The 15,814-nt window shown below is 38.5% G+C and overlaps 1 protein-coding gene across 1 annotated transcript; it reads right to left on the bottom strand.

Moving 5' to 3' along the window:
* Nucleotides 1–8,215: 8,215 nt before the first annotated feature.
* LOC110983122 (uncharacterized) lies at nt 8,216–15,129 on the bottom strand. Its single transcript, XM_022242089.2, has 5 exons — nt 14,966–15,129; nt 11,854–11,974; nt 11,062–11,187; nt 10,349–10,441; nt 8,216–9,782 (listed from the first exon to the last, which is right to left on the bottom strand). Exons 1-5 carry the CDS (start codon nt 15,032–15,034, stop codon nt 9,610–9,612), a joined length of 582 nt encoding a protein of 193 aa, XP_022097781.1. The 5' UTR covers nt 15,035–15,129; the 3' UTR covers nt 8,216–9,609.
* Nucleotides 15,130–15,814: the final 685 nt, after the last annotated feature.

Raw genomic sequence — 15,814 nt, forward strand, 5'->3', positions numbered from 1 at the left:
ACTAGTTCACAACAAATTAGCGTTCAACCAAAGCAAAGCTGAACTAAAGAACCGGATTTAGATATGGAATAAATACTCCCTTTGGTCGTAGCTCGCTTTGCTCGCTTTATTTAAAAGTTCCTTATTATTAAATATGAGTAACGCTAAATCAATCGACGTAAACGGAATCGTCAATACGGTTTACCACGGCGCAGTTGTTTCAGGAATCTCACTCGGATACGCCATGCTGTCGAGTAAGCTATTTAAAATTAAACCACCGGATTTCAATAAGTTGTCCGCCGAAGACGCGTTGAAATTAACCGCCTTGTCCAGCGGCGCATTGGCTACCCAAGGTTGGTTGGTGGGGCAGGGTATCTTACCCTCAACGTTTCCTATGGGCGGACCGAGTTAAGTTTTCTTATTTTAAATGGATGAAGGGGGATTTGAAATGAAAGAAATGGAACAAGAACGTGAACAAGAAGAATTTGAGCAAGACTACCAAGATGAACGAGAATGGGACGATACCTTTGATGATGGTATATTAAAAAACGCCCCAAACCCTCCTGTAGTTGGACCAGAGTCTAGTCCCGAAGAATTAAGACAGAAGCTGAATGAAGATAATCTTAGAGCTGAAACTAAAAAGGTGGCGAATAGTTTTTATAACGAGATTAAAGAAACTACCGGACTTGAATCGACCATAGACTTAGAAAACACAAATATATTTAGCCTCGATTCAGAAGAAAGACTCTATGCAACTCATAACGGTAAAGAAATCCGTCTGACAAAATTAACAGCAGATAGAAGTGGGCGACAGTTTCGCGCGTTGTCTAGCTTAGAACAAGAAGGAGGTAGTAGAGGTTTTATTAGACACACCTTAGGGTTAAAAGGCTACAAAAACCCTGCATTTCAATTAATTGAAGAGGCAAAAGCTGTTTCAGAAAATATAGAAAAGATCACGAGTGAAGACGGATCTATAGACAAATTAGATGAGGCACTCGATCAACTTCAAGAAATAGCAGAACAGTCTCATAACTTAAACCCAGAAGATACAAATTCAGAATTTACTCTCAGAGAGATTAGAGGATTTGACCAAAGCTTACAAACAATAAGAGGACAATTAAAACTTGTAGAAGCTAAGATCGTGAGTGTAAAAGAAAATATTCAGACAACTGAAGATGCATTAAAGGAACCAGATATCACTCAAGAACAAAAAGAATCAGATCTTAAATTTCTTAGAGAATGTAAAGATGAGTTAGAAGCATTGAATACCCAACAAAAAAATTTAACCTCGGGATTTAGAAACCAACTTAAAATGTTAAAAGAAACGATCCAAACGGCTCTAGGTAAAGATTTGACTTTACGCGAACGAATTAATGTTTTATTTAGAGAGCAAGGCGTCACGATCGTGAGCATTTTAACGGCTATTGGTTTAGCTGTGAGCACCATCGTTAGTAGTATCATGGCTAGCGTCAGAGCTGTTGGAACTCCTAGCGTAACGCCTGAACCAGCACCTAAACCAACGCCTGCTCCTCCTTCCAAGGGCGGGGTCACCGATTGGATCAAACGTCAACTGTGGAATTTAGCCAACGTATTAAAGAAACTCGGGTTGAGCGCATTAGGAGCTTTGCCCGGGATCATCGGTAGCATTTTGAGTTGGATTTTTAACGTAGCGAGTAAAGCGGTTGGATGGGTGGCAGAACATTTATGGACCTTGTTCGTGGGCGCGGGTGTTTTGCTTTTGACGTACGTACAAAAGAATGGGTAAAAAGGAAAAAAAATATTCCTTCCTAGATTTAGGAGGGAATATTCCCTTTCCTCTAATTCAAAACGTTCTCGCTTCGCTCATACTCCGCTTCGCTTCGTTTAAGTTAAAATTTTATACAGCGTAAAACCGATGACACCCACGGCAACGGCTCCGATGGTTAAGGACAGTTTTTCTTCGTTGTGTGCGTCGAGCGGCTTGGTCGCTGCGACCTGGGTCGGGGTCAGGGTTGGGGTTGGGGATGTTGTGGTGGTAGTCTGCGGGTTAAAATTGTCTTCGGCCACCGGGTTTAAGTTTAGACCTTGTACGTATCCAGTCTGCATATCTTCAGAGGCGGCCTGTAAATTGTTGTTATAACCCTCAAAGACACCTATCCGTAAGTCCATGTTTGAAGGCACCAGATATAACCCCGGAGCTAGTACATAATCTAACGGTGTTTTAGCATTCTGTAACATATCTTGAAAATGATCTACCGATTCAGAAAAATCGGGGTTGTTTGGATGAATTTCCGCTTCTACGATTGTTTTAAATTCTTGTTGCGCGATTAATCCTGTACCATAAGACAAAATACTCACCCTAGTATTAACTTGAGATCCTAATAACGCGTAGACATAGGCTCGAATAGATTCATTTACCTTTATAAACCCTATATCTGTAAACTGCGACTTTTTAGGAATAAAACCCCACCATCCGGTAGTCACAACCTTTGGGTCTTGCAAAATATATTCTACTACGTATTGTGCCGTTACGCCGGAGTCAACCTTAGAGTAACCGAGTCGCATGACTTTGTGCACAAAAGAATGGTTAGGCGTTCTAGCACCTACCCCGAGACTTAAATTTGTTGCGGTCCAGTCTTTGTCTACATCGTCTGCATCTAATTTTGGAGTATAATCGTTTCCTGGTACGGGTAACCACTGTCTAACACCCGTGTCCATCAAACCGGCTCGGTCAAAATAATAAGCGGTACCAAGGCCATTTGTATAAGGATCGACTTTTTGCCTAAAGTTCATATCTGGGTCAACTCCGTATAAAAGACACGTGTCAGAAAACTTCCGATGGTCATAATTATTGTTAATCACGTCAAATACGTCGTCGCTCGGAATGGGCATCACACAGTCATAAAATATTTTTCGTACGGTGTAATATAAGTGGAACCTCATTATAGCCGAGACATATGGGTCGTGACTAGACAGTAGATCAGAACCCACACCGCAGGCTGTTGTCGCGCAATAGACCGCAAAATTAAATTGGTTTTGATAAAATGTCAACGGATCTGAGTTCCAGCGTTCTACCACTTCGTCCGTGGTTACTTTTGGTAGTTTATACGCGTGTGTTAAATTTGGAAACTCGGCTGTAAAGGCATTGTCTTTGTTTACTCTGATATCTAGACTGCTAAAATTACCTCCCATTTATTTTAAAAGAATTTTAAAAATAATCTTTACCAGTCTTTTACGGGCGCCGTTGGAAGGGTCAAGTTTTGGTACGCGGGTGGATCGCTCGCTTTGCTCGCTTCGTATTTAACCGACTTTGTAAAACTTATTCGCCAAGTTTTTTCATAAGATCTTTTTTTAAAACCGCCGCTAGCGCTTCTGCTCTTTCGTTGACTCGACGTTCAAATTCTTTTTTAGAAGTTTCTTTATTTTCTTCCAATTTTGTAGACGTACGCGATCTAATCTTTTCTTTCATCTCGTTAAATTTTTTCAGCTCAGATAAAATAAGGGCAAATTCTTCCTGGGATATGTCGCCGTCTTCAATCGCGTGAGATACGTATTCTTCGATTGTATTTAATTTAGCGTCTGCCAACATTCGAATTTGGTCGTGTTTTTTAGTTTTGTGGGTGAGTCTACGAGATGCGTACTTTAGAACCGCATAAGCGCCAAACGCACCGATAGCGACGCCTTCCATCACGAGCCCGACGGGACCAGTGATCACTCCCAAAATAGCGGGAATGCCTACGGCCGCCGATGTGGCACCCAGTGCTTCTACGCCGTACTCTACGTATCCAAGCGCGGTTAAGAGTCGTTTGATCTTTTTGTAACTAGCTTCGCGCGCGTCGCGTTCTCTTTGGATTTGAGATTTAATTTCTTCGATCTTTCTTAGCCTGTAAACCTTTGTCTCCGCTTGTTCGGTTGAAGCTCGCTCGTTATACTCACTCGCTTCCACCGAGTTTAAATCAGGATATATGTTAGTCGTCATCTTATAATTAAAAGTGTTTAAACGATATTCACCTCGAGCAAAATTCCATCTCCTTCACCGCTTACCAACCTACCTTTGTCGTTTTTTAAAGAAAAGGTGAGTTCGTCTATGTTCCGATCTACGAGTCTTTTACAGGTTGGGTTTACCTCTAAATTGCACAGAGCTGTGTCTCTGGTGCTGAGTACAGTTGAAGACTTCCCGTCATAAAAGTTATAATTTGGATCGAGCTGCTCGCAGTGTATAAACAGATATTTGATACTATCGATGTTATATTTACCTTTGTATATAAAAAAGTTTTGTAATTCAACAGAAGGCAGGCCGAGCAATTGACCCACGTGCGTGTTTAGTTTTAGTTTTAAATAAGGGTCAAAAATGACTAAAGTCACCGATTTTGACTTTTCATATACTTTAAAACTCACGCCCGGAATGGCGTTTAAAATAAAATCAAACCAGTCAATTCCGTAATACCCGGGTTCTAAGGTGATGCTGCCAGTCAATCCAGAGATACTTATAGACTCAAACGCTTGCTTTGTGTAAAGTTGGTTAAATATGGGTTTTGCTTGGCCTTTTAAAATAGATTGTACAGTAGAAGACGTAGTATCCCAAATGAACAATTGTTTCTCTTCAGTTGTCGGTGGTGGCCTGCCCTTTAGATGGTTTGCATAGTCTAATCTATCAAAAATTTGATTGAGGGCGTGTATAATGCCCGCTAGTGTCGTTTGAAAAGACAAAGAAATGATCAAACTTACATCTATTTCAGTAATCATTCTTGGGTAAAAAAAGTCATCTAGCATTTGTATTACAAAAAGCTCGTCTTCATAAGAACCGCTGTCAAGAAGGTTTAACTTTTTTTCCATTTCTTGTCGTAAAGTATCATTAGATAATAGATTAAAATATAAAGGCTTATAATGTACACCAAAATAAAAAGAAGAAAAATCAGTAAATTTGTCTTTTATTACACTTATTATAGATAACATGTGTGCTTTATATACTTTTATTCGTCTAACATTATATTCCCAATTTAAAGTGTATTTTTGTATGTTTCTTAAAAAATTTTGAGTCGCAAAATAAAATCCAAAAAAAACATCTATTAATTGTAAACTTGGTTTTTCAATTTCATATTTTTCACCTATATATAGATCACTATATTTTTGCACCAAGGCTTGATTGATTGATCCATCATCACCGGGTTCGTTAGATAATTCTTTTACCCCCCACTCAATCTCTGTCTCTCTCATAATGTTAAAAAACTTTTTTTCTAGCTGAATGTTTTTGGCGCAGATACGTTTGCTCCCTTTTTCGTTTTTAATCTCGTTTTTTAGTTTAAATGTCTGTGGATTATTAGTCAAGTGAAATGTATGCGTCTCAATATCTTTCTCCATTTTATTAATAGATATCTAATTCAATCAAAATTTTACCGACGTTGTTTAAGAGTTCATCTCGCTCGTTTCTCAAAGAAAAGGTGAGTTCGTCTATGTTCCGAGATAATAGCTTTTTGGGTGTTTTATTCGTTGATTCATAAGGGATAACGCCGAGCAGGTTAGAAGACTTTCCGTTATAAAAATTTACAGAGTGCTCCAATTGCTGGCAGTGAATAAACATAGGAGTTGAGTTATACTCACCTATATAAATAACGTTGGGCGAAAGTTTGTTTTCGGGTAAGTTTAACAAGTTAGCCACCTCTCTATTGAGCCGCAATTTGAGATTGGGATCCGTAATGGTTAAGGTTACCCTTTTTGATTCCGAGTGCACCTTAAAACTCACGCCCGGAATGGCGTTTAAAATAAAATCAAACCAGTCGATTCCGTAGTACCCGGTAGACACCACGATGCTTCCTCTTTGCGACTCGGGCAACGGTTGAGCCAAACTTGGAGCTAGCAAAGCATATATAGGTTCTTTCATTCCCGTCAAAATAAGTTTTAGAGCCGTCTCTTTTCTTCTTTTTTCGTTTCTGTCCAAATTTGTATCCCATTGAATGTCGGTGTCTTGCGCCACGTATAAATATTCAGCTTCAAACTGAATGTTTTTGACTCGGACTACTTTATCGCCTTTAATGTTGTTAATCTCGTTTTTTAATTCAAACGTTTGAGGATTTTCAGTCAAGTAAAACGTATGCGTTTCCATTTTTAAATTAAACTATTTTTAAACTTCTCCATAGCGTTTTCCCAGTGCTTATCCGAGACATCAAAAAGTTCTTTCACTTTAGATTCGGTTTCCCCAGTGACGTCTTGATAACAGACTGCAATTAAAGCCTTCAACGGTTTACCTCGAGAGATATTACCATTTAAAACTTGGTTCAATCGATATTCTATTTCACCCGCTTCGCCGTTTTGAAAAGAAAGATTATACTTCTGCAACGTTTTTCTCGATTTTGGCAGCTTGGGTTTTTTCTAAACGTGATGCTTGTAATACCGATCTCCCACTTCTGCAGCGTCAAACGAAGAAACCCACCCAAAAATTTGACCGCAATGTTTACACGTGTATCTTTCACCCGTTTCAAGTATTTGGTGATCGCAAGGTGGCCTCGGTTGAACATTTCTCGTTGCCCCAATTATGTGTACTTCCTTTAGATTCAGCAAGTGGCAAAGTTCCGCATCAGTCATTTTATATAAAGAGATTATTTATTTAAAGCAAAAAAAATTTAACCCCGGTTAACTAACCGAGGTTAAATTGACTTTCACTAACTTTTATTTAACTCCCTTCGGTCGTACTCGCTCGCTCTGCTCGCTTTTAATCAAACGCGTCCAAAAGGTAAGGTTTTTCTTCAACCGTTAGCATAGCCGATATGACTCGATATCTAACGCTCGCTCCACAAGAAAGTGAACCGTGGGCGCCGTAGTAAATATCTTTAGGAGAGATCAAAGAGATCGCGTGGCATTTCTTATTTGCAAAAAGAGCGCGATCAATTTCTTTAAACGATTTATCTACCAAAGAGGCGTCATAGGCTGTCTTAACGTACATCCTACTTTTATCGGTATAAGCCGGCTTAACTAAGTAATTAATTTGGTCGGGTATGTCGTCTAATCTCTGAGACACCTTAAAAGAGTTGCGCGTAATCACGGGGAGGTCTTCCAGGGCCTCATCTGTTAATTTTTCAAAATGTCTGTAAACTGAATCATTTATACGTAATAGCAGCGATTCGGTATTGGGAGACAGTTGATAACAAATTTGATCTTGGCCAGTAGGTTCCTTAGTGCCATATTTGTAAACCGAGTTGATACCGTAACAAGGGTCTTCGAGTCTAATCAACAATCGCTTGTGTTGCCCCTCGTGAGAATAGAGAATCTTAGAAGAATTCTTTGCAGGTCTTAAAATGACTAAGTTTTCAGAGTCAAAGGGGCCATAAGTAATTTTTGGGTTTTTGTTGCCGGCATTTAGACGTTCGTGGTCATTTGAGACGATATACATTTGAGTTGACATGTTCTATTTATAATTAGGTTTCTAAAAATTTTTTCATTTTTATTCAGACGGGATTTCAACGTCAGCGTCATATTTAATAATTAATCCAATTTTGTATAAGCCAGTCCAGAGTTCAGATCGGGCAAGTCGAGACTTGTTCGCAAGGGGAAATCCCTTTTTTGTTTGTGCAGGCCGGTGCCAGTCACGAGTTGTTTAGTCAGCCGGGGTCAAAAGGTGAGCGAGCGTAGCGAGCACGACCGGAGGGAGTACGACCGGAGGGAATACTGCGTGTGATGGGTAAAAGAGATTTTGGCTCAGAATGTATATATTCGCCCGGTATTTTAGAGCCAGATTTTTTGGGTCGATGAGGTACCGAGGGAAATCTGGAATTCCAGATTTTTAGGGGATTCCCCCGATTTTTTGAGTCGATGTACTACCCAGGGGTTTTTGCTAAAAACGGCGGAAAAGGGCGTGTGGTCCAGAACTGTCAGTTCTCTACTACTCCGGGTACTGGGTTCGAGATGACGACTGGTGCATGCACATGTAATGTGCACCTGCGTGTTCATGTTTTCAGCGCTCAAGCAGCAACATCTACGTTCATCTCAACAAAACAACAACCAAATGGTCTTTTCTGGTAGCACTCATTCGTCCGGCCACACTGAACAGGCATCTGGTGCCGCAGTGCTGATTCTGCAGTGAGGGGACTTCGCGTTTCGACCATGTTTAGTTTGAGGTATAGTCATCTAAGCCTTCACTACACCTCTTTCCCCTGTACCCTCAAAAAGTAAACAGCGATGACGTGTTGCTGCAAAGTCTACGAAGCGATTTAGGATGAATTCAAAATGGGAACAATATATGGAACAAAAGAGAGTTCACATCTCGTTTGCAGCTCGTTGTATTTATTTCATTATTCATATTCTTTATCTACTCCCAAAAGAATCTAATTTTTCTCTTAAATTGCACCTGACAAATTCTTGTTCTCTTGCTGTTAACACCGTTATACTTTGTTTTGTGCGTACTAACTTCAGGCTAATCGTGCTCATTTCCCACAACAAATCAAGAATACCAGTAGGTCATCCACTGATAATATTCAGATAACTCAATATTATGCAGACTCCATAAAGACTAATGAAAGCCATGTTTGATTCAATATTTTGTTCTTTATTCAGAACATCTTCAGGAATGAGATAAGCCATGCAGTTGTAACCTTATAACATGAGTCAGGGGGGAGTAATTGGCAAATCAGAGAGTCTAAACAGTAAGCAAAGAATTGAATGGCTCACAGACAGCATCATCTTATAAATCAAGAATATATGATGAAAATACACGAATAGAGTCTGAAATGCCCATTACGTTCACGTTTGGCGCGACTCTAGCAATGTGAATAGGGACAAAGTGCAAAGAAATCAAAATTAAAGGAGTGCAAAGAAATTAAAATTTTAACTGATTTTAAACTAGGATGGACTGCCATTGGAAGTTGTGATATCTGCCTACCAGTTGCTTGAAAAACTATGACTCGCCTTCTTCAGCCAACCAATCATATTCAGATTTGCTATACTATGCAATGAATGCTGTCTAAACCTCTGGCTTGAGTCAGTAGCGTAACTACCGGGGGCAGGTGCCCCTAGAGAATGCCTGTGCCCCAAGTCTCCGATTTGATATCTGTGAATTTCTTCCTTTGAAATGTGGCTGCAGCTAATGTTCACTTTTCCCTCTGTGCGCCAAAAGTTAGCCAGTGGTGAAATATTTATGACTTTGACAATTCATACATAATGGAAGGCATTGTTTTGAAAAGGAAAGGTTTATTTACTGAAGGTTTTCCTTGTTCAATTAACAGCCACTGATGTGTATTTGCAACAGGGATGCTTATTGTATGTGTAGTTTCTTTGATACAAGTTGACTCCCTTGAGTCGCTGCAAAGAGTACTTTCTATAAAGAAACTAAAACTACTTTTTTGTAACTCTCAAAGGGAAAGCTTGCTGAAAGTTAAATTGTCATCAATTTGTATGGTTGCTCCGAATGTTTATTGTATCAACTTTAATAACAAACATAATGTTCATCTAAACGCAAGTCTGAATGAACAGTTTTCTTCAAAAGATTCAGCTTTGTGCTATGTTTTGGGAAATACTTTAATTATATAGCATACACGCTTTGTGTCAGTTATACTCTAATAGCCTTAAGAACAGAGCATAAAGGTTAGTATAATCTAATCCTGCTGGAATAACTACGATTGGAGTGTTTTCTGTAGCGGCTGGTTAGTTAGGTCAACCTTTCTAGAAGTGAACGCATCCCAGTTGAACATCCAACAGAGTCATAAACAAGGCATGGACTTCAAATGCAATGCATGCACTGAAGCCGTTACTCCATTGGACGTTACGGAGGTCCAGGCAAACTTTCGCCACTTTTATTTTAGGGACACCCACGCAAATCGCCGGTGGTTCACGGGCTGCAATTTCAAGACAAATCAGTCTAGTTAACGCAGAAATCAGTGAGTCCGATAAAACACTTTTTCTTAAAAACTGGAAGAGGTCTAAGCTATGTTTCTAAAATAGCTGAGCAAATTTGAAAAACAATAAAAATACATTATTTTTGACATAAACATTTTTGATAATAATAAAAAAAGAATGTCAAAAAGTTGGATTCTGATGCGTTTATAATGCCTCTCTGTTTTTGAAGGGGGGGGGGGGCTGTTCTTTCCAGGACTGGTATGAATGCCACCAGTGAAAAATAGGTATGTGTATATTTTTGGCGCTCATTGCTTTGGAGTAAGAATGACAACTTTCACTTCCCAAGCTAAAAGTGCAACTTCGAACAATCCTGTTACTCAACCTTGACGATATAATGTCAATTAACTAAATAACTCTACACTGATTAGCCCCCACTTGAATTTTTGTGTGTATTGATAGGAAGAGCTATAACAATGACGTCCCTGACATTTAATCGTAAACTTTGTTTCATAAAAACAAATCCAGCCCAAGCCATCTAACAATCCAATCTTTATCCAAGTCTTACCTGATATCTCTTTGTTGTAAATTGTAAAAGTACCTGCGGTTATTTTGATATGAAGACCATATGCTTGTGTAAGAACCTTGACGGAAGCGCATGCTTGAATGATATTGAAAGTAAGAAAAAAAATCGTCACCCTGTGAACCGCAAAACAAGACTCGAGCAACCCGAGGGGAAGAATCTGTAGTCAGAATGGTACAGTATATTAACGAGATCAAACTTTGACTATAGCTTCTAGGCATAAAGCTCGTACTACGGAATAGGTCAAACTTATGTTTTACTTTTAATTAAAATAACAACCCTTAAAAAATATATATCACACAAAAAACGAAGCAAATAGACAAAATACCGTTTCTTTTGAGTCAGATGATTTGGCATCCAAGAAGTTCCTTCTAAGATCAACAATTAAGTTGCATGGTATTTTATTTTTGCTATCCATGGCTAAAGCTGTTCAAAATATAATAAATTGTGCACATCAACCTTTTTGACACCAATTGACAGAAAGTATCACTACAAACGAAATCAGGTCCAAATGACGCGATTGACATTAGAACAGATCCATGGGAAGGGGATCTCAACATCTAAGACGGTTTCCTTTGCACAGAAAAAAAAACTGGTTTTCAAACTTTTTGTCTTGAAATCTTAGGTTCCACATCCTAGTTTCTTTATACCACTACGTTACCTCGGTAACTGGGTAGAATATTCAAAGCAATCCTTACCTTCAACAACGTGGTGTTTAAAGAGGACCTTGAAAGACAATGTGGCGCAGCACTCAGCTGATAGATCTTGTTTAGATATCGTGCATTTACCTGAAAGTCCTTCACCCGTGACTTCTGAAACACTAACTAGAAATCATAAAAAGGAACATATAAGTTAATGGTGGAATTCTGTCAAATGTGTTATTTGGGAATGGGAATTTAAAGATAAAAAAGCCTGGAAGTTTGTAATGTGCATCTGTTGGAGCCCCATGCAATTCACCTTGCGGGGCCAGGTCATGCACACAAAAAGGGGCGATAGGTTGCCAAGCATGAATGAAAGCATTGCACCACAAGTTTAGGTTAGCTGTAGAAACTACCAGGTAACATTATTTGTTTAAACATTTAAGTTAAAGGTCTTCTGTATCGAAGTGGAAATGTTCATTCCCTCTCCAGGGGTGATTCACTTCTGCTTTTGAACACGCACTTTAGAACTTTTTCGCATCAAACCTTTGGAAATTAGAACTCCTCGTCGCAAAGATTAATTCGAAAAATGGAAGTTTATATTAGTGGTCATCCAAGCCTTTGTAAAATGTGTTATTAGGTACAGTGTAGATTGTTCACAGCCATCTATTGTTGATCGAGACTGCAATAAAATTAAGCTTAGTTTGCAAAGTTCAAAGTGTGGGTACTGGGCGACAAGCGAGTGTAGGTGGGACTGTGCATCGTTTGGGCGTAACAAAAACTAGCTTTTGTAGCTTGTAAACTCTGAAATCATTTCCAACTTGAAAAGTAAATAGGTAAAAATAACTTCACCGGACTTAAGGTCGACAAGCAGAAACTTGGCTATTTCTTGCGGGGTCATTTCAGCCAAGTCCTCGCTGTACAGTTGCAGTAGTTGCTCCTCCTTGGATGACAGGACTTCGAGACCGGATTCCTGATTCACAAAAAGCGCACATGGTCATAGAATAAATTTGTGATGGGAACAGGGAGGATGGGGATGACATGTAGTAAGGTTATGACTAGCCCAGCAATGGAAATCTAAAACGTTAGCGGGGTAAAGACACAAGCCATTGAAAAGCAATCTTCATTATACCAATGTACATATAGTTTAAAGTATGTTTCATTCCTGCAGATCCTTGTGTCAATACGACATTTAAGGTCTTTTAAAAATGTTTTGAGTGCTATTGAATGCATGTTGGTCCTCAGAATTCGCTAAAGATGGCTGTAAACTTTATTGCAGCACGAACACCTGACGGGTGAGTCGGTTAGATAGCTAATCCTTGTGTAAAAACGCTTGGGGGATATATACCCCATCCATCAGGATCTACGCCTGTCGATGTGTTCTATAAACTGCTGAAAACTGAACACAGACAGTTCTCCGTTGGCGTATTCCTGTACTCACCTGTGTAGGGCGTTTGATACTGTAAATCAAGTTCACAAATCGGATCACTTTTGCATACGTGGAATTGCCTGAGACAGGTTTGGGAGTTACTTGTCAAATTAGGAAGCAGTTTGTTTCTGCTAAATCCGCTATTTCAACACATCGGACTATTGCCTGTGGTGTTCCACAGGACTTATCGGGTGTCATGATATTTATCATATATGTTAATGTTTTCAATAAAATTTGCTATCGTCTTTTTGCTGATAAAACGAGTCTGTTTCATAACCACCGTAATGTTAATACAGCCATTAGCAGTCTAAATACAGAACTTTGAAGGTGAATGAATGGCTCTTGTCTAAAAGAATTCCCAGTTAATTTACTCAAGACAAATTGCATGATTATTAGCTCGAACCCAAAAAATTCAACATAAACTACTTTTTCTCAGTCGGTGTAGTACTCCTCAGAACCAGGTCGAAAGTCCTGGGTCTTTAACTGGATCAGAATCTCTCTTGGAGTAAACACATCGACGTGTCGTGAACTAAAATCTCCGAATTCGTTGGCGTTAAGAGTAAAAAGTAATGTCCTGTTAAACATTATACCTTTAATTTTTGTATAAAAACACTAATTTTAAGAAACTTAAATTATTCTTACCTCAGGTAGCTCGACGTGTCAACGGAACAAGCTGTTTATTTTGCAGAAGAAAGTTGTCCAACAATATCAAAAACGGACTACTTAACTCACGCAACTCAATTATTTGTGGAGTAAGGAATACTAAATATAAACTACATTTTTAACATTAGAATTTCGGTAAATTTGTGTATCTACAAACATGGTATTTTACTTCACACCTTTAATGACTATGATATAAAACCATCTCCTCGTTACATTCCTATGCAACCAGAAGTAACGTTGGATGACTATAGTGTTAATTATAACCGTATTCCTTTTCAGAAAACAGTCTTATCCAAAAGATTTTCGTCCTTTTAAACCAACCTTAACATGGATCTTACAAGACTCTCAACCCTAAATGCATTTACTTAGAAACCAAAAACCTGCATAGTTTGTATTAATAAAACTTAGTTCATGTAATCATGTCAGCCTACTTCAATGCTTCAAATGGTCTGGTTTCAACTGGTAGCATATCTGTCTTACTGTTGCCTGTCCTTGCAGTGTATCATATTGTACTGTCTCCTACCTCCTATCTTAGGTTTCTGGTCTGGTCTCAATTACTATTGGTATGATGTGGTATGATGGAGAAACCCAAAAGTAAACTGCTTCATTTTTTCCCTTAATGCTGAAAATAAACAAACTATGTACAGCAGCCAAACTTGATAATACGCCAGTTCTCATTATTTTTTGTAACTAATTTCTTTGTTACATACAAAGAATTTATATTTTTTATATTTATTTAAATATTCGGGACATCTTTTGTCGCCAACATGAAATAAATGCGTTTTTTGGGCAAATCAACTTGTAGCTGACTGATCAAGCATTAATTAAAGTGGCACAGACAAGGTCAATTAAACGATAACAGATTTTCTCAGAAAATGTGCTATTGCATATAAAAAAATAAAATTGAATTTGGCGCACATTTTGAAAACAACGCATAACATGGTAATATTTTCCGCAGTAACACTGACCTGACTTTCTTTTGCATCATGCATCACCTTCATTCATCATTTTAAGGGATTACAAAATCTTGATTTGGATTTCATTTTGACGTATTTGCTGCCAGTTATAACAAATGTGCAATCTTACAAGGTGAAAACTTGTCCTTTACCGTTTTTTTCTCGGTATTTTAGTATTGAGTTACATTTGCTGTGATGCCAAGTGGAGCATTTAGCATTCAATTTAAGTTACACACACAGGCTTACACAAATCATGACACAGCTTTGGTAGTGAATGCAAGCGGGACATGAGTAGACAGTTATCACATGCCTGTTTACGAATAAAGACTTATCTGATAGTGTAGGGTTAATGAAATTGTGTAATGAAAATCTACCAAAATACCTACCAACTAATCTTATTGGATTTAAACAAAAATAAGTTGACAAATTTTGGTCGTAAATGGATCTACGCACTGTATTGTTTTTCTATAGTTCTGTCTGCGTTTCAAACAATAATTTTTTGTCTATCTCTTTCTTTCTTTCGATCAATGATCTGTCTTCTAAGGCATCTAAGAACGGTATACTAAGCTCTCCATTTTCCAGCTGTCACTTCACCAATGCTTTAAAAAAACTATACATATCGGTTTGGCTGAATCGTCATGAATCAAATATCCATTTAATTCAACATTTTAAAGAATTAATACTTAGCAAAATAGGTTGATTCCAATTTAAAACAAATGAGCATATCGGGATTGAGATACACATCTTCCAAATTGTCGGAAAAAACAGAGATGATTGACACCCTGATGTAAAATATAACTAACAGCAGTTATGAAATAATGGACCAATGTTTAGAAACAAAACATAAGCACGCCACCACCACCCATTTTAAGATGTGCCAATTGTTTATTAGCACGCTTTGTTAGTCGGTACTCACCATTATGGCCGAAGATGAAACCGTCACAAACGCAGCTGCAAGAGCCACCAGCTTCAACATGGCAGTCATTCTCAAAATCTGGGAAGCCAAGTCTTTGAATGGAAATGGACCAAATGGCCAGGTGTACTCGAAAGAGAAAATCACTGTGAATGGAAAACTTGTTGTTGAGTCACTTTATATACCTTACAAACTTTAGAAACCTTCTGACTTTTGTTACAGTAAGGCTATAGTCCCATGGAATTCATACCTGCATAATTGTGTCATCGACGCTCTATTTGATTTGTTTGTGTACTTTTGCTTTCAGTTGCAAATGTAAAACATGCACAAACTTTGTTTCGTTCCTTTTAATTGATGTTACAGGATTTGTTTGGACTGCAGGGGAAAGCCAATGCAGTCTGCATTGTTCGGCCTTGGCAACACTTGAAAAGACAGACAGACAACACCATAAACGTTAGGGCAGGCTAATAGTTAACACAGTCGTTATACCATACCTGCAGAAACTGGCTAGAAAAGAACAACTACTGCCTTCAATGACTTTATTGATTAATTTTCGTAGTTAGCATTCGTTAATGCTGCACTGAAATCCGAAGGACGGTTGCTCTCGAATGTGGTTCCAGAAGTGCAGTGCACATATCGTCTTTGTTTTTAGATGGCATTTTTATGAACCCTTCCAGAAACACACATTCAGAAATAGTTGTAATCAAAATCGTTGGGAACTTGCTGGTACTGGGAATTGAGAGTGCACCTTAACGGAGCACCCACACAGAGGAGACTGTATAGGAACCTATATTCAGAAATCTGATAGGCAGAAAGTAAAAAAAAATGTAATCAAAAGAAACAAACAAGTGG

This window comes from Acanthaster planci, linkage group LG21 (assembly GCF_054643075.1).
Source record: "Acanthaster planci isolate LZ-2023a linkage group LG21, COTS_SCS, whole genome shotgun sequence".
NCBI classification, from domain to species: Eukaryota; Metazoa; Echinodermata; class Asteroidea; order Valvatida; family Acanthasteridae; genus Acanthaster; species Acanthaster planci.

What these genes read in the sequence shown, in the direction of transcription:
- LOC110983122 (XM_022242089.2), bottom strand. Translation starts at nt 15,034, where the DNA reads ATGACTGCCATGTTGAAGCTGGTGGCTCTTGCAGCTGCGTTTGTGACG. An exon ending in GCTTGTCGACCTTAAGTCCG is followed by an intron (nt 11,188 to 11,853) that starts GTGAAGTTATTT and finishes TATGATTTCTAG; the next exon opens with TTAGTGTTTCAGAAGTCACG. An exon ending in TTACAACAAAGAGATATCAG is followed by an intron (nt 9,783 to 10,348) that starts GTAAGACTTGGA and finishes TTGAAATTGCAG; the next exon opens with CCCGTGAACCACCGGCGATT.